At 44.5% G+C, this 25,613-nt stretch overlaps 1 protein-coding gene across 1 annotated transcript in view; it reads left to right on the forward strand.

The window, feature by feature from the left end:
- The window catches only part of ILDR1 (immunoglobulin like domain containing receptor 1), a 119,703-nt gene that overhangs the window by 58,905 nt on the left and 35,185 nt on the right, over positions 1-25,613 (forward strand). The window contains exons 2-3 of the mRNA XM_089660828.1: positions 6,880-7,050; positions 13,562-13,711. Of these exons, the coding sequence (XP_089516954.1) occupies positions 6,880-7,050; positions 13,562-13,711 (321 nt within the window). The remainder of the gene's footprint in view (positions 1-6,879; positions 7,051-13,561; positions 13,712-25,613) is intronic.

Raw genomic sequence — 25,613 nt, forward strand, 5'->3', positions numbered from 1 at the left:
TGCCCTGTGTTACATGAAAGGGTTGAGGAAACTCATACCCCCACAGGACTTTGCCTTCATCAGATAGGAGAAACCTATTCTGTGAGATGTATGAGCCCAAAGAAACTTGCTGAACAACGTGATTTACAAAACATTTTTTTTAGAAATCAGTTGGTATCCTAATAAGCAAGGTCTGTAAAGGATCAAGAAATATTGGCAGGACATTCATCTTATCACATTTTCATGGATTTATGGGGAATGCCTAAAATTCTCCAGTTTTAAAAGGGATTCTGGTATTTCAAGGAAAACAAGTACATAACCAAGAGATATGTAGGCTGCTGCCCTCCTTTTTACAATTCTGGCTGCCTGGCTGTCTCAGATCAGGACTCCTAAGCGGCATACTTGCATGCTCCTAAACTCAGCGGCTAGACTCATCCACCTCACCAACCGCTCCACATCTGCCTCCCCCCTCTGCCAATCCCTTCATTGGCTCCCAATTGCCCAACGCATCAAATTCAAACTGCTGACTCTGACCTACAAAGCCATTCACAATGCCGCCCCGAACTACATAACTGACCTGATACCCAAATACCACCCTACCCATAATCTTCGCTCCTCACAGGACCTCCAGCTCCCTGGTCTCCTCCTCCCACGCCCGATTGCAGGACTTCTCCAGGACTTCCCCCATCCTCTGGAACTCCCTACCCCAGTCCATCAGACTGTCACCTACCCTCCTCACCTTCAGGCGCACCCTGAAAACCCTCCTCTTCAGGGAAGCCTACCCCACCCTCACCTAACACCCGACCTCACCTAACAACTAACCTCCTCCACTCCTCCCACCACTCCATCCCCCACAGCCATCTCCTCCTGTACCACCTTCCCCTCCCTCCTAGATTGTAAGCTCGAAAGAGCAGGGCCCTCGAACCCCTCGTGTATTGTATTGTTACTGTCTTGTCTCATGTTCTGTCCCCCTTGCTACTGTACAGCACTGAGCGTACCCTTTGGCGCTATATAAATACTGTATAATAATATAATAAATGCTCTGTGTAGCTCAATATATGCCCCCAAATCTCAGTGTTATAGGGAAGGTTTCTTTAAAGTGAACCTTTGCCCAGTCTATGCACAGTCAAGTATTACTATATTTTGATTAGGCATTAAAATTACTTTACATCAATTCCTAATTCACCTCTGTAGACCTAGGCATTGTGGAGAAATTTATCTTCAAAGTTTTTATAAAAGAACAACGAAAATCACAGCTACTTTCCCTTTTGCATTCTGCGTGGCATTCTACGGCAGCAGAATGTTGACCTTCTAATGTAAATGAACACCAGGTGGTATGAGTTGCTAGAAATGACTGAAACTTGATTTCTATTATGATCTTTGAGGATGAATTACTGCACAGTGCATATAGCTAGATAGATCAGTGATGACTTGTTTGAAATATATTTAAAACTGCCTTTCCCTGTTGACTTTTATGGTAGCAGTGTGTGGACTTTCTAATGTAAATGAACACCAGGTGCTATAAGTTGCTAGAAATGACTGAAACTCGATCTCTGTTGTTATCAGTGAGGATGAATTACTTGACAGTACCTGTAGCTAATGAGGTCAGTGATGACTAGTTTTAAATATCTTTACAACTGCCTTTCCTTGTTGCCTTCTCTGGCAGCAGAATGTTGACTTTCTAATGTAATTGAACACCAAGTGCCATAAGCTGCTAAAAAAAAACCTGAGACTTTATCTCTATTGTGATCTTTGAGGATGAATTACTTCACAGTATACGTAGCTAGAGAAGTCAGTGATGACTTGTTTTAAATATCTTTAAAACTGCTAGTTAAATGTGTAAATGCTTTAATGTAGCCTGGGAACAGGTGAACTTTATTCCTAGATCTGTACATTATTTACGTGTTTTTGTATCTCAGATATTTATGCTAAGAGAAACATGCATGAGCACAGCGGAGAGGTTGACAGCTTGTCTCGTCCTGTCTGTCGCATTGTGTATTTCTGTCTTGCGGAATAAACGTGTGGAGACGTTTTCTGTAAGGATAACCTTCTGCAATGTCAGAACCTTAAATAAACATTGCAGAAATGGTGGCACTGAGGGAGACAAGAGCCTGGCCGGCGTACAGATCTCCCTGCAGCAATGCACCGGCTGGAAGGGAAGCCGGCTGTTCAGACTTTCACTGTTCAGGTGTGAAAATCAAAACATTGGCCAAATGTTGTTACTGCATTCAGACTTCTCATGAATGACCTAAAGGGAATATAATGAGGTTTGGTCCAAATTATAGCTGACTTATGTCAAAGTGTTTTTTGGTTTTTTTTTATATAGCTGGGGAGGATTGGTATCCCTGTTGTGCATTTACTGCTGCTGGGGAGATTCTTATTTGTCTTGTTGGCCATTGTTACTTGGGCAAAAAATGAAGGTAAAGCCAACATTTTACAAGAGTCATCAAACGCATTTCCTGGAGCATTCTGGGCATTACAAAAGAGAAAGCAAAGTCTAGCTGGACCAATGTAACTATGCAATAAAATAATTTCTGGAGTTCAACTTTCATTTTATTTTTATTCCTTAAATTATAAAGAAAATACAATATTCCTTTTGAAGAAGACCTCTACTGTATTTATAACTATTTTAGCACCACACACTCAGAACTTACAGTATGAAGCAGTCATGCTTGATCATCTGGGATGTGTGTGTGTGTGTATATATATATATGTGTATATATATATATATATGTGTATATATATATATATATACAGTTGCAAGAAAAAGTATGTGAACCCCTTGGGATTACGTGGAGTTTTGCATGAATTGGGCATAAAATGTGCTCTGAACGTCATCTAAGTCACAACAATAGAAGAACACAGTCTGCTGAACATAATACTACACAAACATTAGATGTTGCCATCGTTTAATTGCACATAACATGTAAACATTCACAGTGCAGGGAGGAAAAAGTATGTGAGGCCCTAGCTTAATGACTTCTCCCAGAGCTAATTGGAGCCAAGAGTGAGCCAACCTTGACTCCAATCAGTGTGAGGATATTGGATGTGTTGCTGACAGCTGTCCTGCCCTTAAAAAACACACACCTGTTTTGGGTTTGCTGGTTTCAAGAAACACTGTCTGATGTGAACCATGCCTCGCAGAAAAGAGCTCTCAGAAGACCTACGATCAAGAATTGTTGACTTGCATGAAGCTGGAAAGGGTTACAAAAGTATCTGCAAAAGCCTTGATGTTCATGTGTCCACGGTAAGACAGACTTTCTACAAATGGAGAACGTTTAGCACTGTTGCTACTCTCCCTAGGCATGGTCGTCCTGTAAAAATGACTGCAAGAGCACAGCGCAGAATGCTGCATGAGGTAAAGAAGAATCCCAGAGTGTCAGCTAAAGACCTACAGAAATCTCTGGCACATGCTAACATTTTTGTTGACACATCTACAATAAGGAAAACATTAAACAAGAATGGAGTACATGGGAGGACACCACGGAGGAAGCCATTGCTGTCCAAAAAGAATATTGCAGCACGTTTGAAGTTTGCAAAAGAGCACCTGGATGTTCCACAGCACTACTGGCAAAATATACTGTGGACAGATGAAACCAAGATTGAGTTATTTGGAAGAACACACAACACTATGTGTGGAGAAAAAAAGGCACAGCACACCAACATCCAAACCTCATCCCCACTGTGAAACATGGCGGAGGGAGCATCATGGTTTGGGGCTGCTTTGCTGCCTCAGGTCCTGGACGGATTGTTGTCATTGATGGTAAAATGAATTCCAGAGTTTATCAAGACATTTTGCAGGAAAATGTACGACCATCTGTCCGCCAACTGAAGCTCCGCAGAGGATGGGTGATGCAACAGGACAATGACCCAAAGCATACAAGTCATTCAACAAAACAATGGCTGCAACAGCACAGAATACGCCTTCTGGAGTGGCCCAGTCAGAGTCCTGACCTCAACCCGATTGAAATGCTGTGGCATGACCTTAAGAGAGCGATTCACACCAGACATCCCAAGAATATTGCTACACTGAAACAGTTTTGTGAAGAGGAGTGGTCCAAAATGACTCCAGATCGTTGTGCAGGTCTGATCTGCAACTACAGGAAACGTTTGGTTGAGGTTATTGCTGCAAAAGGAGAGTCAACCAGTTATTAAGTCCAAAGGTTCACATACTTTTTCCTCCCTGCACTGTAAATGTTTACATGTTATGTGCAATTAAACCATGGCAACATTTAATGTTTGTGTAGTATTATGTTCAGCAGACTGTGTTCTTCTATTGTTGTGACTTAGATGACGTTCAGAGCACATTTTATACCCAATTCATGCAAAACTCCACGTAATCCCAAGGGGTTCACATACTTTTTCTTGCAACTGTATATATATATATAATATACACACACACACTGCTCAAAAAAATTAAAGGAACACTTTGAAAACACATAACATCTCAATATGGAGAAATCTCCTGCTGGATATCTACACTGACATGGACGGGGTAATGTGTTAGGAACGTAAGGATGTCCCATCATTTGATGAAAATGATCGACCAACAGAGGACTGAATTCAAAGACACCCTGAAAATCAAAGTGAAAAAATAATGCAGCAGGCGAGTCCATTTTGCTGAAATTTCATTGCAGCAACTCAGAATGGTCCTCAGTAGTTTGTATGGCCCCCACGTGCTTGTATGCATGTCTGACAACATCGGGGCATACTCCTAATGAGACCACGGATGGTGTCCTGGGGCAGGGCTTGACAAATTTGCATTGAATCTAGGAGCCAGGTGGGGAGCAGCATGACAGGTAGAGGGGCAGCATGACAGGAGGGGGGCAGCAGGATGAGGGGAACAGCGGGACAGGAGGAAGGCAGCGGGATAGGAGGGGGGCAGTGTCACAGGAGGGGGGCAGCAGGACAGAAGGACGGCAGCAGGACGGGGGGGCAGTGTCACAGGAGGGGGCAGCAAGACCGGTGGGGGCTAGTGGGACAGGAGGGGGCAACGAGACAGGTGGGGGGCAGCATCACAGGAGGGGGGCAGCAGGGTAGGTGAGGGACAGTGTCACAGGAGGGGGACGGGGCAGCGAAATAGATGGGGGGGGGCGTTGGGACAGATGGGAGGCAGCGTCACAGGAGGGGGACAGGAGCAGGTAGAGAGAGCGTCACAGGAGGGGGGCAGAGGGACAGGTGGGGGGCAGAAGGACAAGTAGGGAGTAGCAGGACAGGTGGTGGGCAGAAGAACAGGTGGGGGGGACAGCGAGACAGGTGGGGGCAGCAAGACAGGTGGGGTGCAATGAGACAAGTGCGGAGTAGCAGGACAGGTGGGGTGCAGCAAGACAGGTGGGGGGCAGTGTCACTGGAGAGGCCCTCACCTGTCCAGCAGTGGCTCATCCAGATGTCTGCCTAGTTGTCATGGTCGGTCAGGGGGGTCGGCGCCATGCTGGAGGTGGGGCTGTCTGCTATCGCACAGGTGGTGGGACTCGGCCCTGGTGACTCCAGTCCTCTGGTAGGGAGCACCGCCGCGGTTGAAGGTGGCATTGATGTGGTGTGGATGGGGTGGTCAGTGCAGGGCAGTGTCCTCAGCTCCATGGAATCTGGGGGGCTGGCTTTCGCGGAGCTGTGCAGCTCTGTGTTCCGCCTGGACTCTGGACCAGGGCATCACTGAGCTCCTGGACAGTCTGAGGTGCAACCTGGTGGCGATGGATGGACCAATACATGATATCCCACAGGTGTTCTATTGGATTTAGGCCAGGCGAGCGTGGGGGCCATTCAATGGTATCAGTTCTTTCATCCTCCAGGAACTGCCTGCATACTCTCGCCACATGAAACCGGCCATTGTTGTGCACCAGGAGGAACCCAGGACCCAATGCACCAGCGTAGGATCGGACAATGGGTCCAAGGATTTCATCCCGATACCTAATGGCAGTCAGGGTGGCATTGTCTAGCCTGTAGAGGTCTGTGTGTCCCTCCATGGATATGCCTCCCCAGACCATCACTGACCCACCACCAAAACGGTCAAGCTGAACGATGTTACAGGCAGCATAATGTTCTCCACGGCTTCTCCAGATCCTTTCACGTCTGTCACATGTGCTCAGGGTGAACCTGCTCTCATCTGTGAAAAGTACAGGGCGCCAGTGGTGGACCTGCCAATTCTGGTGTTCAATGGCAAATGCCATTCGAGCTCTATAGTGCCCGGCAGTGAGCACAGGGCCCACTAGAGAAGGTCAGATACTCAGGCCAACCTCATGAAGTCAGTTCTGATTGTTTGGTCCGAGACATTCACACCAGTGGCCTGCTGGAGTTCATTTTGTAGGGCTCTGGCAGTACTCATCCTGTTCCTCCTTGCACAAAGGAGCAGATATCGGTCCTGCTGAGGGGTTAAGGACCTTCTATGGCCCTGTCCAGCTCTCCTAGAGTAACTGCCTGTCTCCTGGAATCTCCTAACCACTACTTTTGCTGGACAGCTCGATCTGTTAATGAAAGTTGAAAAATAACAGACTCAGCTGGAATCACCAGGTGCAAATAAAAGGAAAGATGCCTAATGCAAAGAACATTAATGCAGACACCACATCTAAGAATAGGTAAATTGCAATATACAGAATTACATTTGGCTTTTGGGTTTATTATGGCTTCTCTTCCCATATTTTGCTAGTTGTTCTTTGTGTAGAAATTTCAGAAAATATACCATTTTCTCCTGTGTGTATAATTTATAGAAGCAGTTATATATTTACATTTTGAACATATTGAAGTAAATCACACATATTATACCCTGGAAGTCCCCATGCAATTCTTTTACATCTCCCTCCTACTATGTATAGTAAATCATGATAGCTGTTCACACTCCGTAAGGTATTTAATTCAGCTGCTGAGAGTGAATTTTAATGTTTCTTCTTCTGTTTTGTGTTCTAGGATGTCTGGCCCTGCAAGTCACAGTACAGGACACCCAACGATACTCCATGTTATTCTCCACTGTGGTCCTCAAGTGTGACTACAGCACCTCTGCCTTGATCCAGGATGTGGCCGTCACCTGGGTCTTCAAGTCCTTTTGCAAGGACCCCATCTTCGACTACTATTCTGCCTGTATGTACTCATCTAATAGACATTTATTTATTTATACAGTATGGCTTGACACCCTTCTAGTAGCTTTCTTATAGAGCTGTGATGTGGTCACCTGCACCACTGTTACTGCTTCACACTTCGGGATATTTGTTCTTCTTAACTCATTATTGTTACATGTATTATAAAATGTACTCATGTAAATCTACTGAAAACTCCACTTTTACGCTACCTTCACATGGGCCTCGAAAATAGGCGGTTGGGTCGCATTTTTACCGATTTGCCTATCAACACCACTTACAATTGTTAAAACATTGCCTCTCCCTGTAATATCTCTCCAACATTTCCCTGCACCACCTCTCCCTCTTGTGCACCACCTCTCCTGCAATACCTTTCCAACATTTTTCTGCACCCCCTCTCTTGCAATACCTCCCCTACATTTTTCTGCACCACCTCTCCTTCTCCTGCACCCCTCTCCTACAATACCTCCCCAACATTTCCCCGCACCACCTCTCCTTCTCCTGCACCCCTCTCCCACAATCAAAGGTGGGTAAGTGAGCGCAAACAGATCAGGTAAGCAGCTAACATACAGGGTAATCCTCAATACCTTGGAACATAAACTATGAATGGGGTATGTAGCGCTAGAGAACAGATAATAAACACGGGACTGTTTATGATATGAAGTACCAATACAGCAGTTCATATAATAGTTCATATATTCCAGCCTGAAAAAGTGGAAATGATCCAATGATGTTCCAGATCACAAACGATGAAATCAGAGAAATTAGTGAGGTTGTGCGCTTACCACAAATACACACAATATGAGCATTGTATGTAATTAACAGCAACCGGGCATCATGGTCTGGTCAACAGCCTGGGCACCATCTGGTCATATATGGACATCCGGGTCACAGGTACAACGCTATCCAGGCCCCTTCTGGCTTTCAAATCCAAAACGCCACCTTGCATAAGCTCATTACAAACGAGCCGGGAGGCAAGAAAGCGCTAATAGTAAAGTACGTTTATTTAAGAACACAAGACAAAAACCAAGCAACCAGGACTCACATTGATATAATATAAATCCAGGCCCACATAGATCAGCTCCCTGATGGTCAGTGGTTCACTCAACATGCAGCGCATACAGATCAAAGTCCAATAGATAGGACCCTGGTGGCCAGTGGTATCACAAATACAAAGCCATAGAGTATAGTGAGTATTATTAGAAATATACTCATCCAGGTCAGGTGAGGTAGTTCCCTGGTGGCTAGTGGATCCCTAGTAGCAAAGGCGTCAATAGGGTGGATCCCCTAACATGTTTCGAGCTAAAGCTCGTTTTCAAAGGGGCCCCTTTGAAAACGAGCTTTAGCTCGAAACATGTTAGGGGATCCACCCTATTGACGCCTTTGCTACTAGGGATCCACTAGCCACCAGGGAACTACCTCACCTGACCTGGATGAGTATATTTCTAATAATACTCACTATACTCTATGGCTTTGTATTTGTGATACCACTGGCCACCAGGGTCCTATCTATTGGACTTTGATCTGTATGCGCTGCATGTTGAGTGAACCACTGACCATCAGGGAGCTGATCTATGTGGGCCTGGATTTATATTATATCAATGTGAGTCCTGGTTGCTTGGTTTTTGTCTTGTGTTCTTAAATAAACGTACTTTACTATTAGCGCTTTCTTGCCTCCCGGCTCGTTTGTAATGAGCTTATGCAAGGTGGCGTTTTGGATTTGCAAGCCAGAAGGGGCCTGGATAGCGTTGTACCTGTGACCCGGATGTCCATATATGACCAGATGGTGCCCAGGCTGTTGACCAGACCATGATGCCCGGTTGCTGTTAATTACATACAATGCTCATATTGTGTGTATTTGTGGTAAGCGCACAACCTCACTAATTTCTCTGATTTCATCGTTTGTGATCTGGAACATCATTGGATCATTTCCACTTTTTCAGGCTGGAATATATGAACTATTATATGAACTGCTGTATTGGTACTTCATATCATAAACAGTCCCGTGTTTATTATCTGTCCTCTCCCACAATACCTGTCCAACATTTCCCTGCACCACCTCTCCTTCTCCTGCACCCCCTCTCCTGCAATACCTCCCCACATTTCCATGCACCCCTCTCCCACAATACCTAACATTTGCCTGCACCACCTCTCCCTCTTCTGCACTCCCCCTCCCTGGGATACCTTTCCATCATTTCTCCATCTATCCTTCTCCTGCACCCCTCTCCCACAATACCTCCACAACATTTCCCCCACCACCTCTCCTTCTCCTGCACCCCTCTCCCACAATACCTCTCCAACATTTCCCCGCACCACCTCTCCTTTTCCTGCACCTCTCTCCTACAATACTTCCCCAACATTTTCCCCGCACTACCTCTCCTTCTCCTGCACCCCTCTCCCACAATACCTCCCCAACATTTCCCCGAACCACCTCTTCTTCTCCTGCACCCCCTCTCCTGCAATACCTCCCCAACATTTCCATGCACCCCTCTCCCACAATACCTAACATTTGCCTGCACCACCTCTCCCTCTTCTGCACTCCCCCTCCCTGGGATACCTTTCCAACATTTCTCCATCTATCCTTCTCCTGCACCCCTCTCCCACAATACGTCCCCAACATTTCCCCGCACCACCTCTCCTTCTCCTGCACCCCTCTCCTACAATACCTCCCCAACATTTCCCCACACCACCTCTCCTTCTCCTGCACCCCTCTCCTACAATACCTCCCCAACATTTCCCTGCACCACCTCTCCTTCTCCTGCACCCCTCTCCTACAATACCTCCCCAACATTTCCCCACACCACCTGTCCTCCTGCGCCCCTCTCCTATAATACCTCTCCAAAATTTCCCCGCACCACCTCTCCTTCTCCAGCACCCCCTCTCCTGCAATACCTCCCCAACATTTCCCCACGACGCCTGTCCTTCTGCACCCCTCTCCAACATTTCCCTGCACCACCTCTTTCTGCACCCCCTCTCTCACAATACCTCTCCAGCATTTGTCTGCACCCCTTTTTCCTGCAATATCTCTCTAACATTTCCCTGCACCACCTCTCTCCCTTTCTGCACCCCTTTCCCTGCAATACCTCTCCTACTTTCCACCTCTCCTTCTTGTTTTCCTCATTTCCCTCCACCTCCTTGCCTCTTCCACCTCTGCTTTCCTTCCCCTCTATGATTCTGTCATCTGGGAGCACGCCACTACCTCCAGCTTTTCCTGCCATCACTAGTCGCCGTATCAATTGGAGTAGTCACCCTCGCTACACTAAATACCTCTTGCAGGCTTGTTTTCTTATTCACAATATGAACGCTAGTTTTTCTTCTGTCAGCTCTAAACATCACAATACATTTAAACTGGGTCACAACTTTTCACGTGAAAGATAACGGGGAAGCCTGAACAAGTAGCCCCAAGCTTCAAGTCATTTTTAGATATATTTCCTTACACTTCCTGCACCACCTCTCCCAGCAAAACCTCTCCCACTTTGTTCTGCACCACCTCTCTCTGCAATAAATCTCCAGATTTTCCCTGCACCCCTCTCTCTGCAAAACCTTTCCAACATTTCACTCCCAACTCTCTGTGCAATTTCTTCCCAACTTTTTCTTGCACCACCTGTCCCTGCAATAGCTCTCCGACTATTCCCTGCACCACCTCTCCCTGCAATAGCTCTCTGACTATTCCCTGCACCACCTCTCCCTGCGATAGCTCTCCGACTATTCCCTGCACCACCTCTCCCTGCAATAGCTCTCCCACTATTCCCTGCACCACCTCTCCCTACAATAGCTCTCCGACTATTCCCTGCACCACCTCTCCCTACAATAGCTCTCTGACTATTCCCTGCACCACCTCTCCCTGCAATAGCTCTCCCACTATTCCCTGCACCACCTCTCCCTGCAATAGCTCTCCCACTATTCCCTGCACCACCTCTCCTTGCAATAGCTCTCCCACTATTCCCTGCACCACCTCTCCTTGCAATAGCTCTCCGACTATTCCCTGCACCACCTCTCCCTGCATTAGCTCTCCGACTATTCCCTGCACCACCTCTCCCTACAATAGCTCTCCGACCAGGGGCGGACTGACAATTCATGGGGCCCCCGGGCAATAGGGGATCATAGGGCCCCCGTGTCCTTGCCCAAACTCAAAAAAAGCCTATGAAAAAGGTACCAGGGGCATCTCATGGGGCCCCCTACTGACCCCGGGCCCACGGGCAGTGCCCAACTTTCCAAATGGTCAGTCCGCCCCTGTCTCTGACTATTCCCTGCACCACCTCTCCCTGCAATAGCTCTCCGACTATTCCCTGCATCACCTCTCCCTGCATTAGCTCTCCGACTATTCCCTGCACCACCTCTCCCTGCAATAGCTTTCCCACTATTCCCTGCACCACCCCTCCCTACAATAGTTCTCCAACTATTTCCTGCACTACCTCTCCCTCCAATACCACCTCTCCCTGCAATAGCTCTCCAACTATTCTTTGCACCACCTCTCCCTACAATAGCTCTCCGACTATTCCCTGCACCACCTCTCCCTGCAATAGCTTTCTGACTATTCCCTGCACCACCTCTCCCTGCAATAGCTTTCCCACTTTTCCCTGCACCACCTCTCCCTCCAATATCACTTCCACTTTTCCCTGCACCACCTCTCCTTGCAATACCTCGCCCACTTTCACCTCACCAGCACCACCTCTGCCTGCAATATCACCCCCACTCTTCACTGTAGCACCTCAAACTGCAGTATCTCCCCCACATTTCCTTGTACCACCGCTCCCTGTAATACCCCTCTATATTTTTATTGCAGCTCCTCACCCTCCAATCCTCTCTCATTATTCCCTGCACCACCTTTCCCTGTAATATCTCCCCACTTTTTCCTGTACCACCTCTCCCTGTAATACCTCTCCCAATATTCTCTTCATCACCACTCCCTGCAATACCTCTCACTTTCCCCTGCACCACCTCTCCCTGCAGTTCTTCTCTCACATTTACCTGCATCACCTCACCCATTTGTTTTCCTCATCCCCACCCCATTTTCCCCTTACATCTCTCTTTTCCTTCTTCTCTATGATTCTGTCATCTAGGCGCACACCACCGCCTCCAGCTTTTCCCGCTGTTACCGTCCATTTTATTAATGGGAGTAGTCACATTCTCTACTCTGAATACCTTTTGCAGACTTGTTTTCTTATTCACAACACTAACCCTATTTTTCTGTAAATGTGGCACCCCTCAAGTTTAGTTACGGGGATCTAGACACTTTTTTTAGGCAGAGGCTGAATAGCAGCCTGAGATGAGTCAGCCTGGGATGAGTCAGCCAGGATACTCTGGGTCAGGGTTGAGGGCTCTGCATGTCAGGTCCCTGATACCTCCACCTGCTCTAGAAACTTGAGAAGCTTCTAGAATGCAGTGGGTGGGGGTGAGGAGGGGCTGATCTGCTTACTCAGAGGACTCTGACCAATCCCAAAGCAGAAAGCTTGGCATGGGGTCAGGGCAGACCTTAAGTATCAGAGAGCTTGACCAGGAAGTAGTCAGAGTCAGGTGGAAGATGAAGTGAAGGCTGGAATGTGGAGCCTGATAGGGGGCCCAGGAAGAGCTAGAAAGGAGGAATTCTCAGCCTCATTTTGTCCCCTGAGAGAGGACAGCCTGGGAATCAGGGAAGGTCTGAAGGCAGCCACCAACCCACAAGCTTACAGGATAGGACTGAGTGAGTACTCCTGCACCCCCTGGGGTAAGGGGAGAGGACAGTCAGGTGGCAAACCCAACTAGCTCCTCATTTGGGGCTGCTTTACCAAGTGGCAGTTTCTGGGTCCCCTTGCTCAGGGATTCCCTCAGGCAGCTGGGTGAAGAGAAGGATTCATCTGAGGTCTAAGGAGGTACACCAGAGAGCTGGAGAGCTCTTTAAAGGAGAGACATTTTGTCCACGGACTTGTACATAGTTGCTAAGGAGATTTTTCTTCATTTTCACAGTTCCTTGGGCATCCCATATACCCCTCAACCCCATCTAAGTTCAATACATCTTAATAAAGTCACAAAAAGCAAGCTCAAGGACTGTTTACTGTGCAAGTGTGGAAGAAAATGCTTGTTGCCTGATTTTGCAGACCTATAGGGGGACCCAAAAAACTTAGCGACTCCTAAGGGGGTAGTGCTACTTAAACGCCAGATCTTTGTTTTTTTAACCTATCAGGTCTAAACATAACAATGTATTTAAACTGGGTCACAACCTTTGTAGATTTTAATTTTGGATCTTTATAAAGAAAAAGCAAAGTTGAAGCAGTGGTGAAGAAGCATGCAACTCTCCCCAGCTACTGTATAGGTAGGCCTCATGGGTTTGTTTGCGCTGACATTTTAATTAACAAATTTATCTCAAGTAGCGCCATCTGCACAAGACGGATGTCGGGATGAGTCACCCAGAAAGTAGAATCATTTTAGATAAAAAATAAAAAAACATTTCTGAGCTTCAAAGTATTAGAAAGAGATCATAAACAGATCAGTGATCTTGTAATTACTGCCTATGATCCCCTTGCTCTGTTTTGCAGCGTACCAGGCAGGTCTTGCCCTGGGGCAGGACCCGACCATTGACTGTAATGACAACCAGAGGGAAGTGCGCATCGTTATCCAGAAGCGCGGGCAGAACGAGCCGGTGCTGGGTATGGATTACCGCCAGCGCAAGATCACCATACAGAACAGTAAGTACTGAAAGCAAACCTGTTACTATCCCATTCTCCGGTCTCCTCAGTCACTCTGCTTGTCAAAACTCTGTGAAATGCCCGGATCTTCTGGGTGTTTGAGTATTTGACCACCTCTCCTTCCTCCCATGATGCCAGCATCCCTGATTGAGCCAAAGCCTCATAAATTTGTGTCTCTCATGCACCCCCTCCCAGACACTGCAGCTCGCAGTGGAAGGGATTTGGCAGCAGAGGTAGTGCTGCCAGTCTGGAAGGCAGTGGGCAGGACTGGGTGTGGCTAGGTGCTGATTGACAAGCTACAGTGACAATACTGATAGCCACGCCCCCTGTAAAGTCTTCTCATCTCACTGTAGTGCAGCAGGCCCCGCCTACAAGAGAGTGGCAACTCTGCTGTGCATTCAGGAGCAGTGAAGCATTGTTGCCACCCCATGACAAGAAAGCTGCATTAAGTGGACATTGCTGGCGGGATGAACGGGACTTTTCAAGGGGACTAAAAGAAAACTGTAGGTGCCAGTGCATGTTTAATTAAATTCTGCAGTGCATATTTTGTTTGATGTGGGGGGACCTAGTTCTACTTTGATTTTTACATTTTTTGTTTTTGCTCACTCAACCATACTTAAACCCAATCAGTTTTCCTGTGTCCAGAGGAGGACCAGGGAGGGCTTGCTGGTACAACAGTTGTGCTAGCACCTCCCCTAAGGTTGATCCATTCACAGTCCTTGAAAGACCTGTGTGCTTTCGGTGTTCCTAAATTTCTTTCTTCCCCTTCTCTCCATCATAGGGTGCATGGAAGAGAGAAGATTTAGCCCTTTGGCTGCCAGAGCTGTTTTTGCGTGTTTTTTTGTTTGTTTTTTTAAGCACACATGTTTACAAAATCATTTAACCCTGATCATTACAAAAAAAACCCCAAAATTTTATATTTTCTGAAGGCAGGCACCATAGAGAAAAAAAATTTGTAGTAGTTCCAATTTTTAATGTCACATGATATTAGCGCAAAGGTCTAGCAAAAACCTAATTTTGGTAATAAATACAATAAAGGTAATTTTAGGGTACATAAAAGTAATACATTTCTCAACTGTTTGTCAAAATAGAAATGATGAGGTTAGACCGAGTAAATAGATAACCAACATGTTACACCTTTAAAATTGCGTGCGTCCATGAAACAGTGGCATACTTCACTACCTCATATTTTCCATAGGCTTTGAAAGCCCCTACAGGTCATCAGTTTGGAGATAGCAGGTCTGGTGCTAGAAATTTTGATCTCACCCTGTGCGTGTGCGGCAATATGTTGCGTGTGCTTCACAGTCAATGTTTTCGTGCACAGGCGCACATATGTTCATACTTGTATGTATGTGGGGGTGGGACCTTAAAAATATTGGGGGAGGGATGTGCTTGGGTGTAACTTTTTAATTTTTTACATTTTTTTTATCATCACATAGGGAACAAAAGGTCCCCTATGTGATGATTTTACTAAAACCAGGGTTACTAAACCCCGGACCCTGCATTCACTATATCTGGTCTCCCCGGACCCTGCATTTACTATATCTGGTCTCCCCGGACCCTGCATTCACTATATCTGGTCTCCCCGGACCCTGCATTCACTATATCTGGTCTCCCCGGACTCTGCATTCACTAAATCTGGTCTCCCCGGACCCTGCATTCACTATATCTGGTCTCCCCGGACCCTGCATTCACTATACTGGGACTGTGGGAGGAGGGGAGGATCAGAGAAGAAAGGATCAAACAGTTTTTTACACAATGCAGAGGATTAACCCCTTAGGTTCCATAGTGAGAATAACAAGCATGCTTTACTGCATCTACAGACTGATATTACTTTTGTGGGTTTAGTAACACTTAAATGATACATCCGGCATCTAAAAGACCCCAGATATTTCACTTGCTCTCCAATGTATCTATGGATCTTAACAAATGGCCAGTATTATGCACTTAGAGCTAAATTTCAGTTTAGCTAGCTTTTTTATTTCTTGGATAGAATGGGGGAGATTGTGTCTGTGTCTCTATCAGGTAGATTTACCCTCTCTTCCTGTTTTGTTTGAAACTGGTCACCAGACAGAAAGTGCGGAAAAATCTCATAATCCTGACAGAGGTTTTAACCCTTACCGTCTCTACTAGAAAAATGTGTTTACTGCTGTGTCCCCAGTTGAGGGGCTTTCTCGGTTCTCCTTATCCTTTTCTGTCTGATGCCTGCAAAATAGACAGGAAATGTCCACAGGGTTCAATATTGAGTTGGCCCCGCCCTTTGCAGCTATAACAGCTTCAACTCTTCTGGGAAGGCCGTCCACAAGGTTTAGGAGGGTGTCTATGGGAAGGTTGGACCATTCTTCCAGAAGCACATTTGTGAGGTAGGCACTGATGTCGGGGGAGGAGGCCTGGCTCACAGTCTCTGCTCTAATTCATCCCAAAGGTGTTCTATGGGGTTGAGGTCAGGACTCTGTGCAGGCCAGTCAAGTTCCTCCACCCCAAACTGGCTCCTCCATGTCTTTATGGACCTTGCTTTGTGCACTGGTGGGTAGTCATGTTGGAACAGGAAGGGGCCATCCCCAAACTCTTCCCACAAAGTTGGGAGCATGAAATTGTCCAAAATGTCTTGGTATGCTGCCGCCTTAAGAGTTCCCTTCACTGGAACTAGGGGGCCAAGCCCAACCCCTGAAAAACAACCCCACACCATAATCCCCCCTCCACCAAACTTGGCACAATGAAGTAAGGCAAGTATCGTTCTCCTGGCAACCGGCAAACTCAGACAGAGACAGATTGCCAGACAGAGAAGCGTGATTGGTCACTCCAGAGAACATCAAACATTGGTCACTCCAGAGAACATGTCTCCACTGCTCTAGAGTCCAGTGGCGGCGTGCTTTACACCACTGCATCCGACGCTTTGCATTGCACTTGGTGATGTAAGGCTTGGATGCAGCTGCTCGGCCATGGAAACCCATTCCATGAAGCTCTCTACACACTGTTGTTGTGCTAATCTGAAGGCCACACCAAGTTTGGAGATCTTTAGCTATTGACTCTGCAGACAGTTGGTGACTTCTGTGCACTGTGCGCTTCAGCATGCGCTGACCCCGCCCTGTCATGTGACGTGGCCTACCACTTGGTGGCTGAGTTGCTGTTATTCCCAGTTGTTTCCACTTTGTTATAATCCCACTAACAGTTGAGCGTGGAATATTTAGTAGCCAGGAAATGTCACAGATGGACTTATTGCACAGGTGACAACCTATCACAGGACCACGCTTGGAGTCACTGAGCTCCTGAGAGCGACCCATTCTTTCACCAATGTTTGTAGAAGCAGTCTGCATGCCTAGGGGATGATTGTATACGTCTGTGTCCATGGAGGGGATTGGAACACCTGAATCCAATGATTTGGAGGGCTGGACCAATACTTTTGGTAATATAGTGGATATGTACTATAAATAGACTTTGGAAGCCCCTTCCCATGGCAGGCGAGGGACTGCTCCCCCCAGCATGTCCTCCCAGCAGGATGGTCTGTGGTGTAGAGTGTGGGTATTCTCCGCAGCAGCGGGATGTACGGTGTCTGTGCAGTACGAGGCCTCCTTTTTATCCTTGGTGGGAATTGATGAGACATACTCGTAGGCCGCTGTCACATCGCGACGCACGGCAAACTTTCACATCTTAGCAGCCAGATGCAATTTAAGTGGATTTCGTTGCTCAGTGCATCTCAGGCTGGTTAACTGGGAGCCCAATGAGTTTGCGGCTCGCCGATCGGATAAAAGAGGATTTGTCACGCCAGGGAGCCCTGACACTTTCCACTTAGTTGTCTCCCCAGCCGGTTTTTTTTTTCAAATGCAGGCTGTTGAGTCTTATCTGCGGTCACAGGGACGGATCCTGAGGATGCTGAGCCCAGAGAAGACATGTTGTTCAGAAAGAAACACAATTGTGCTCATACTTTATTTATGTGTACCTCTGCGATCAACTGCTCCCCTGCAGCAGCTGGAAAATATTGAGAATCATTGAATGGCATTGGTAATGGCATCCTTCTTTTAAATACGTATATTGAGCCCATAGAGGGCAAATTGTTCAAAATAAATCATGAAGCAGAATTGTATTCCTACTGCATTTATGTGTACCTCTGTAATCAACTACTACCCTGCAGCAGCTGGAAAATAATGAGAATTATTGAATGGCGTTGGTCATGAGCAGGGGCGGACTGACCATTTGGAAACTCTGGCACTGCCCGAGGGCCCGGGGTCAGTAGGGGACCCCATGAGATGCCCCTGGTACCTTTTTCATAGGCTTTTTTGAGTTTGGGCAAGGACACAGGGGCCCCATGATCCCCTATTGCCCGGGGGCCCCATGAGTTGTCAGTCCGCCCCTGGTCATGAGATCACTCCTTTGGTATTTGGTATGCAATTTGCATGCCAGGCAACTTGCAAATCGCATGCCAAGTCGCAAGCTATTGTCCACAATTACAGCGGTCATATCGGTGCGGTTCTGATTTGGTCGGAGCCGCACCGATTTCTAAAGTAGTACACGCACTACTTTTCATTTGATTTTGCATAGACATCTGTGTCAGATGTCTTGCAAATCGCACTTGAAATCGGCATGTCCGCCGACTTTGAAATCGTGCGACTTCACTGTCAGTCGCACGATTTCAAAGTCGGGCTTGATGTGACCGGGGTGTAAAATGAGTATGTGGAGCCCATAGAAGGCACATTGTTCAGAATAAATAAAGACGCAGAATTTATTTATTTATTTCAGGTACTTCTATAGCGATGTCAATTTACGCAGCGCTTTACATATATATTGTACATTCACATCAGTCCCTAATGCAGGCCATAGATGGGTCGAAAATCGGCCGATTTTTCGCCCGAAAATAAAATCGGCCGATTTTCGGATCGTTAGTGGGCTAATTGTTCGGCCGTTTTTCGGTATTTTGGCAGATTTTTTTTATCGGTAAAGTTGGAAAAAAATCGGCCGATTTTGCCGATCGTCTGATTTTCGCGGCAATTATGGGCAAATCGGCCGATCTTTTTACCGATAAAAAAATCTGCACATGAGCAGTGACCTGCAAGAGGAAGACAAGAAGATGAAGAAAAAGAAGAAGAGGATGAAGAAGAAGAGGATGAAGAAGAAGAAGAAGAGGAGGATGAAGAAGAGGAAGAAGAAGAGGATGAAGAAGAAGAAGAGGGTGAGGATGAAGAAGAGGAAGAGGAAGTAGGAGAAGAGGAAGAGGAAGAAGAAGAGGAAGAAGAAGATGAAGAAGAAGAGGATGAAGAAAAAGAAGAGGATGAAGAAGCTGAAGAAGAGGATGAAGAAGCTGAAGAAGAGGATGAAGTAGAAGAAGAAGAGGATGAAGTAGAAGAAGAAGAGGATGAAGTAGAAGAAGAGGATGAAGAAGAAGAAGAGGAGGATGAAGAAGAGGATGAAGAAGAAGCAGAAGAGGAAGAAGAAGATGAAGAAGAAGAGGAATTCCAGTCTGGCAAAAAGTGTCCCTGCAGAGAGCTCTGCTATCTCTTTGACAGTTCCTTGACATTTATAGCGGTTGCAACAATGTATCTATTTGTTTCCGAATAAAATGGATACAAATAGATACAATGTTGCAACCGCTATAAATGTCAAAGAACTGTCAAAGAAATAGCGAAGCTCTCTGCAGGGACACTTTTTGGCGGCTGTAGACGGGATGAAAATCGGCCGATTTTTTTTTTTTTTTTTTTTTTTTACCGTTCCTGGGAACGTCGGCCGCTTGAACGACCGATTTTTCGTTTTTTTAAAGAAAAATCGGCCGGTTTTCTCCCCATCTATGGCCTGCATAACCCTCAGGGGGCATACAATCTAAGGTCCCTAACTCACATTCATACATAGACATACTAGGGACAATTTAGACAGGAGCCAATTAACCTACCAGCATGTCTTTGGAGTGTGGGAGGAAACTGGAGTGCCTGGAGGAAACCCACGCAGGCACAGGGAGAACATGCAAACTCCAGGCAGGTGGTGCCGTGGTTGGGATTCGAACCAGCAACCCTAGTACTGCCAGGCGGAAGTGCTAACCATTTAGCCACTGTGCTGCCCTATTTATACTGCATTTATGTGTACCTCTGCGATCAACTGCTGCCCTGTAGCAGCAGCTGGAGAATAGTGAGAGGCAGGGAATGACGTTGCTCATGAGATCCCTTTTTTAAATTAATTTATAGTCTTTTTTTTTCACAACAGTTGTGCTTTACTGCGCCTTCTCACAATACTAGTCTATGAGTAGGTCAACCCATTAAAAACAATGCACTCCCTGTGTGACTGATGTACCTCTGAGATCAACTGCTACCCTGCAGCAGCTGGAGAATATTGAGCGACAGCGAATGGCATTGGTCATGAGATCCCTCTTTTAAATGAATTTATAGTCTATTTTTTTTTTTTTTTTCACAACAGTTGTGCTTTACTTAATACCAAAATTGTGCCGCGCTTCACTTAAAATGACTAAATATAAATAATAAGTACATCCTATTGCTGCTATTAATAATGTGTGTCAAAATAATAAAATAAATAGAATCAATCAATCAATATCAATTTCCAAAAGAAATATCCATATACAAGACAAAAATCTAAAAAAAAAAAAAAAAAAAGTCCATATATATACTTCTTCAAACGTGCATAGTTCACTGATAATGACATAAAAATAAATATCTTGCGCTTCTTAATTGATTATTTTGTGTGGAAAAACTTTCATTAGTGTGCTCCCCCCCGCCGGTTGTGCTCTCATCTCAAGTATATGACCAAATCGTTAAGTAAGGTCATATAACACTTGTGTCCCTTTAAATGGGCCAAAGTATGGATGGGCTGGTATCTTGCTGTTTGGGGTCCTCCTCCACTCAATCGATGGGCTCCCCTTCCACGGTGGTTGATATAGAGGAATAATCAGTTCCTTTTAAATCCGTTTTATTAATAAAACTAATGCACTCACATATAATCTCTATATAAACCGCTTTGTGCACAAAATGTATCCTCCCAGAATTTTTTCACTGGTGAAAATCCTAAAATTCCCAGCTGGTGTCAGTATGGAACCATTGAGTGTTGTGAAGTCAAAGCCCCTCCCCTACGCGTTACGTCACCGGTCACGTGGCTTCATCAGTTGTGCTTTACTGCTCCTTCCCACAATACAAGTCTATGAGTAGGACAACCCATTTAAAACAATGCACTCCCTGTGTGGCTGATATCATATATCAACAGCTGTGATCAAGGTTGAGACAAATACAGAGCTCCCTCTAGCTGTTAATCTATAAATCTCTATATTCAGTACAGTTGTTCAAATTCGGGTTGTTCGGTCTTTTTGTTCATACTGCGTTTATGTCTATGTCTGCAATCAACTGCTACCCTGCAGCAGCTGGAGAATATGGAGCGGCAGGGAACGGCGATGGTTGTAAAATCCCTCTTTTTTAAATGAATTCATAGTCTCTTCACAACAGTTGTGCTTTACTGCTTCTTCTCACAATACAGGTCTATGAGTGGGCTGCCCCATTAAAAACAATCCACTCCCTGTGTGGCTGATATTATCTCTCAGCAGCTGTGAAGCAGGGAGGTTGATTGAGGCTGAATCAAACACAGAGCTCCCTCTAGCGGTGAATCTATAAATCTTTATTTTCAATACAGTAGGAAAAATATGGAATGCAGATATTCAGATATAAATATCACATAAGAAAATGATTTTTAAAGTAAACACTAAATTCATGACTTAAACTATGTGCTCAAAAACCCCCAGTAACTTTCCTTTAATGCAGTTTTATCATTTAAAGATGTAAACGCGAAAATGCAATAATCAGGAACGGCCTTCTATGCACACATACGGGGCTATTTAATATCAGTGTTTAACGAATACATATTTATTACAGTATGCATCCATGACCTTCTGAATAGAATTCTAGGCTTTGTAATATGAACGACAACCACCACCCTCTCTCATTATTTTTTTTTATTATTTTTTTTTTTTTGCAGGTTTCATATACGGTATTTTTAAAATAAAATCAGTATTTTAAAATTAAACTGGATGCATTCTTGAACCTATGAATATAATGCTTGCCTTTCTAATGAGAAAGCCCAGCACTGGCTTCATGGTCCCCCTTTTTTTTTTTTTTTTTTGTATGTTTTATACCTAGTTTTTTTTTTTGTTTTTTTTTTTTTATCCGTATTTTAAAAACTTTTTTGTGTAAAATCCCTATTTTAAAAATATACATTTATTACAGGATACATTCAGGATCCTCTGAATAGATTTTCTAATACGAAAGCCCAGCACCAACTGCTCTCATTCTTTCATGTATTGATTCTGGCACGTTTATATACAGTGTTTTAATTGTAAAATTACTATTTTACAAATGTACTTTTATTGCAACATGCATTCAGGACTCTCTGAATAAAATGCTAGATTTTCTAATCAGAAAGCCCAGCACCAGCTGCTCTCATTCTTTCATGTATTGATTTACTGCAAGTCTTATATACAGTATTTTGTGTAAAATCACTATTTTACAAATATACAGTCAGGTCCATAAATATTGGGACATCGTCACAATTCTAACATTTTTGGCTCTATACACCACCACAATGGATTTGAAATGAAACAAACAAGATGTTCTTTAACTGCAGACTGTCAGCTTTAATTTGAGGGTATTTACATCCAAATCAGGTGAACGGTGTAGGAATTACAAGTTTGCATATGTGCCTCCCACTTGTTAAGGGACCAAAAGTAATGGGACAATTGGCTTCTCAGCTGTTCCATGGCCAGGAGTGTGTTATTCCCTCATTATCCCAATTACAATGAGCAGATAAAAGGTTCAGAGTTCATTTCAAGTGTGCTATTTGCATTTGGAATCTGTTGCTGTCAACTCTAAAGATGAGATCCAAAGAGCTGTCACTATCAGTGAAGCAAGCAGTCATTAGGCTGAAAAAACAAAACAAACCCATCAGAGAGATAGCAAAAACATTAGGCGTGGCCAAAACAACTGTTTGGAACATTCTTAAAAAGAAGGAACGCACCGGTGAGCTCAGCAACACCAAAAGACTCGGAAGACCACGGAAAACAACTGTGGTGGATGAGCGAAGAATTCTTTCCCTGGTGAAGAAAACACCCTTCACAACAGTTGGCCAGATCAAGAACACTCTCCAGGAGGTAGGTGTATGTGTGTCAAAGTCAACAATCAAGAGAAGACTTCACCAGAGTGAATACAGAGGGTTCACCACAAGATGGAAACCATTGGTGAGCCTCAAAAACAGGAAGGCCAGATTAGAGTTTGCCAAACGACATCTAAAAAAGCCTTCACAGTTCTGGAACAACATCCTATGGACAGATGAGACCGACATCAACTTGTACCAGAGTGATGGGAAGAGAAGAGTATGGAGAAGGAAAGGAACTGCTCATGATCCTAAGCATACCACCTCATCAGTGAAGCATGGTGGTGGTAGTGTCATGGCGTGGGCATGTATGGCTGCCAATGGAACTGCTTCTCTTGTATTTATTGATGATGTGACTGCTGACAGAAGCAGCAGGATGAATTCTGAAGTGTTTCGGGAATATTATCTGCTCATATTCAGCCAAATGCTTCACAACTCATTGGACGCTTCACAGTGCAGATGGACAATGACCCAAAGCATACTGCAAAAGCAACCAAAGAGTTTTTTAAGGGAAAGAAGTGGAATGTTATGCAATGGCCAAGTCAATCACCTGACCTGAATCCGATTGAGCATTTCACTTGCTGAAGACGAAACTGAAGGGAAAATGCCCCAAGAACAAGCAGGAACTGAAAACAGTTGCAGTAGAGGCCTGGGAGAACATCACCAGGGATGAAACCCAGCGTCTGGTGATGTCTATGCATTCCAGACTTCAGGCTGTAATTGACTACAAAGGATTTGCAACTAAGTATTAAAAAGTGAAAGTTTGATTTATGATTATTATTCTGTCCCATTACTTTTGGTCCCTTAACAAGTGGGAGGCACATATGCAAACTGTTGTAATTCCTACACCGTTCACCTGATTTGGATGTAAATACCCTCAAATTAAAGCTGACAGTCTGCAGTTAAAGCACATCTTGTTGGTTTCATTTTAAATCCATTGCGGTGGTGTATAGAGCCAAAAATGTTAGAATTGTGTCGATGTCCCAATATTTATGGACCTGACTGTACATTTATCAGGATGCATTCATGAACCTCTAAATAGAATACTAGGCTTGCTAATAAGAAAGCCCAGCACCTCCTGCTCTTATTCTTTCATTTATTGTTTTTCTGTAAGTTTTATATACAGTATTTTGTATAAATTCACTACTTTACAAATATACATTCATCAGGATGCCTTCATAAACCTCTGAAGAGAAAGCTAGGCTTTCTAATAGGAAAGCCTAACACCACCACCGGCACTCATTTTGGCAGACTTTGTGACTAGTTAGGATAGCTCTGTCCCTGTTATGGTGAAATGGAGGGGCAATGTGTCGATTTATATTTCTTTCTTTCATTTTTTGGTTTTCTGCAAGCTTTTTTATATACAGTGGTTTTGTATAAAATCAGTATTTTAAAAATATACTGGATACATTTTTTGACCCTATGAATAGAATGCCTACCTTTCTAGTGATAAAGCCCATCACCAGCTGCTTACATGATCATTTTTCTTTTTTTTTTGCAAGTTTTATATGTAGGATTTTTTTTGTAAAATCAGTATTTTAAAAATATACTGGATAAATATTTGACCTTATGAATAGAATGGAATGTCTGCCTTTCTAGTGATAAATACTGTATAATAATAATAATAATAATAAAGCCCATCACCAGCTGCTTCCATGATTTTTTTTTTTTGCAAGTTTTATACCTAGGATTCTTTTTGTAAAATCAGTATTTTAAAAATATACTGTATACATTTTTGACCCTATGAATAGAATGCCTGCCTTTCTAGTGATAAAGCCCAGCACCAGCTGCTTCCATGATCATTTTTTCTTTTCTTTTTTTTTGCAAGTTTTATATCTAGGATTTTTTTTGTAAAATCGGTATTTTACAAATAAACATTTATTACAGGACACATTTATGACCCTTTTGAATAAAATTATAAGCTTCATAATAGGAAAGTCCAACACCCGCTGCTCTCATTCTTTCATTTGTTTTTTACACGTTTTATATAATGTATTTTTTTACTGTAAAAGCAGTTTTTTACAAAGTAACATGGGGCAGCACAGTGGCTAAATGGTTAGCACTTCCACCTGGCAGTACTAGAGTCATTGGTTCGAATCCCAACCACGGCACCATCTGCCTGGAGTTTGCATATTCTCCCTGTGCCTGCGTGGGTTTCCTCCGGGTACTCCAAAGACATGCTGGTAGGTGAATTGGCTCCTGTCTAAATTGTCCCTAGTATGTGTATGTATGAATGAGGGTTAGGGACCTTAGATTGTACACCCCTTGAGGGTTAGGGACTGATGTGAATGTACAATATATATGTAAATTGACGGCGCTATACAAGTACCTGACACAAATAAATTACAGGACACATTCATGAACCTCTTAATAGAATGCTAAGATTTCTAATAAGAAAGCCCAACACCAGCTACTCTCATTTTGGCAGCCTTGATGACTAGTTAGGTTTCCTCTATCCCTATTAATGGGAAAGGGAGGGGAGGGGGAATGTGTTGTGCTTTTTTAAGCACAATAGATGCAGGAAGAGCTTTCACAGAGCACAGTGTGCCATCTGCTGGCTGCAAGTGGTAAACATTTATATGCAATATTTCCTATTTACCTGGCAGCCTCCATATCATTTTTTTTTAAACCAGTTTCCCTTTACGCATGTATGCAATATGTATTGCATTTTATAACAACCGTCAGCATTAGACAGCCCTGGCAGTGACCCAATGATTCCTGATGGGAACGGTGGAACTCCCCTCCCTGGGGGTGCAGCATTTCTGAAGACCTG

This window comes from Staurois parvus, unplaced genomic scaffold (assembly GCF_062004578.1).
Source record: "Staurois parvus isolate SC_StPar_1 unplaced genomic scaffold, SC_StPar_1.0 ptg001283l, whole genome shotgun sequence".
NCBI lineage: Eukaryota > Metazoa > Chordata > Amphibia > Anura > Ranidae > Staurois > Staurois parvus.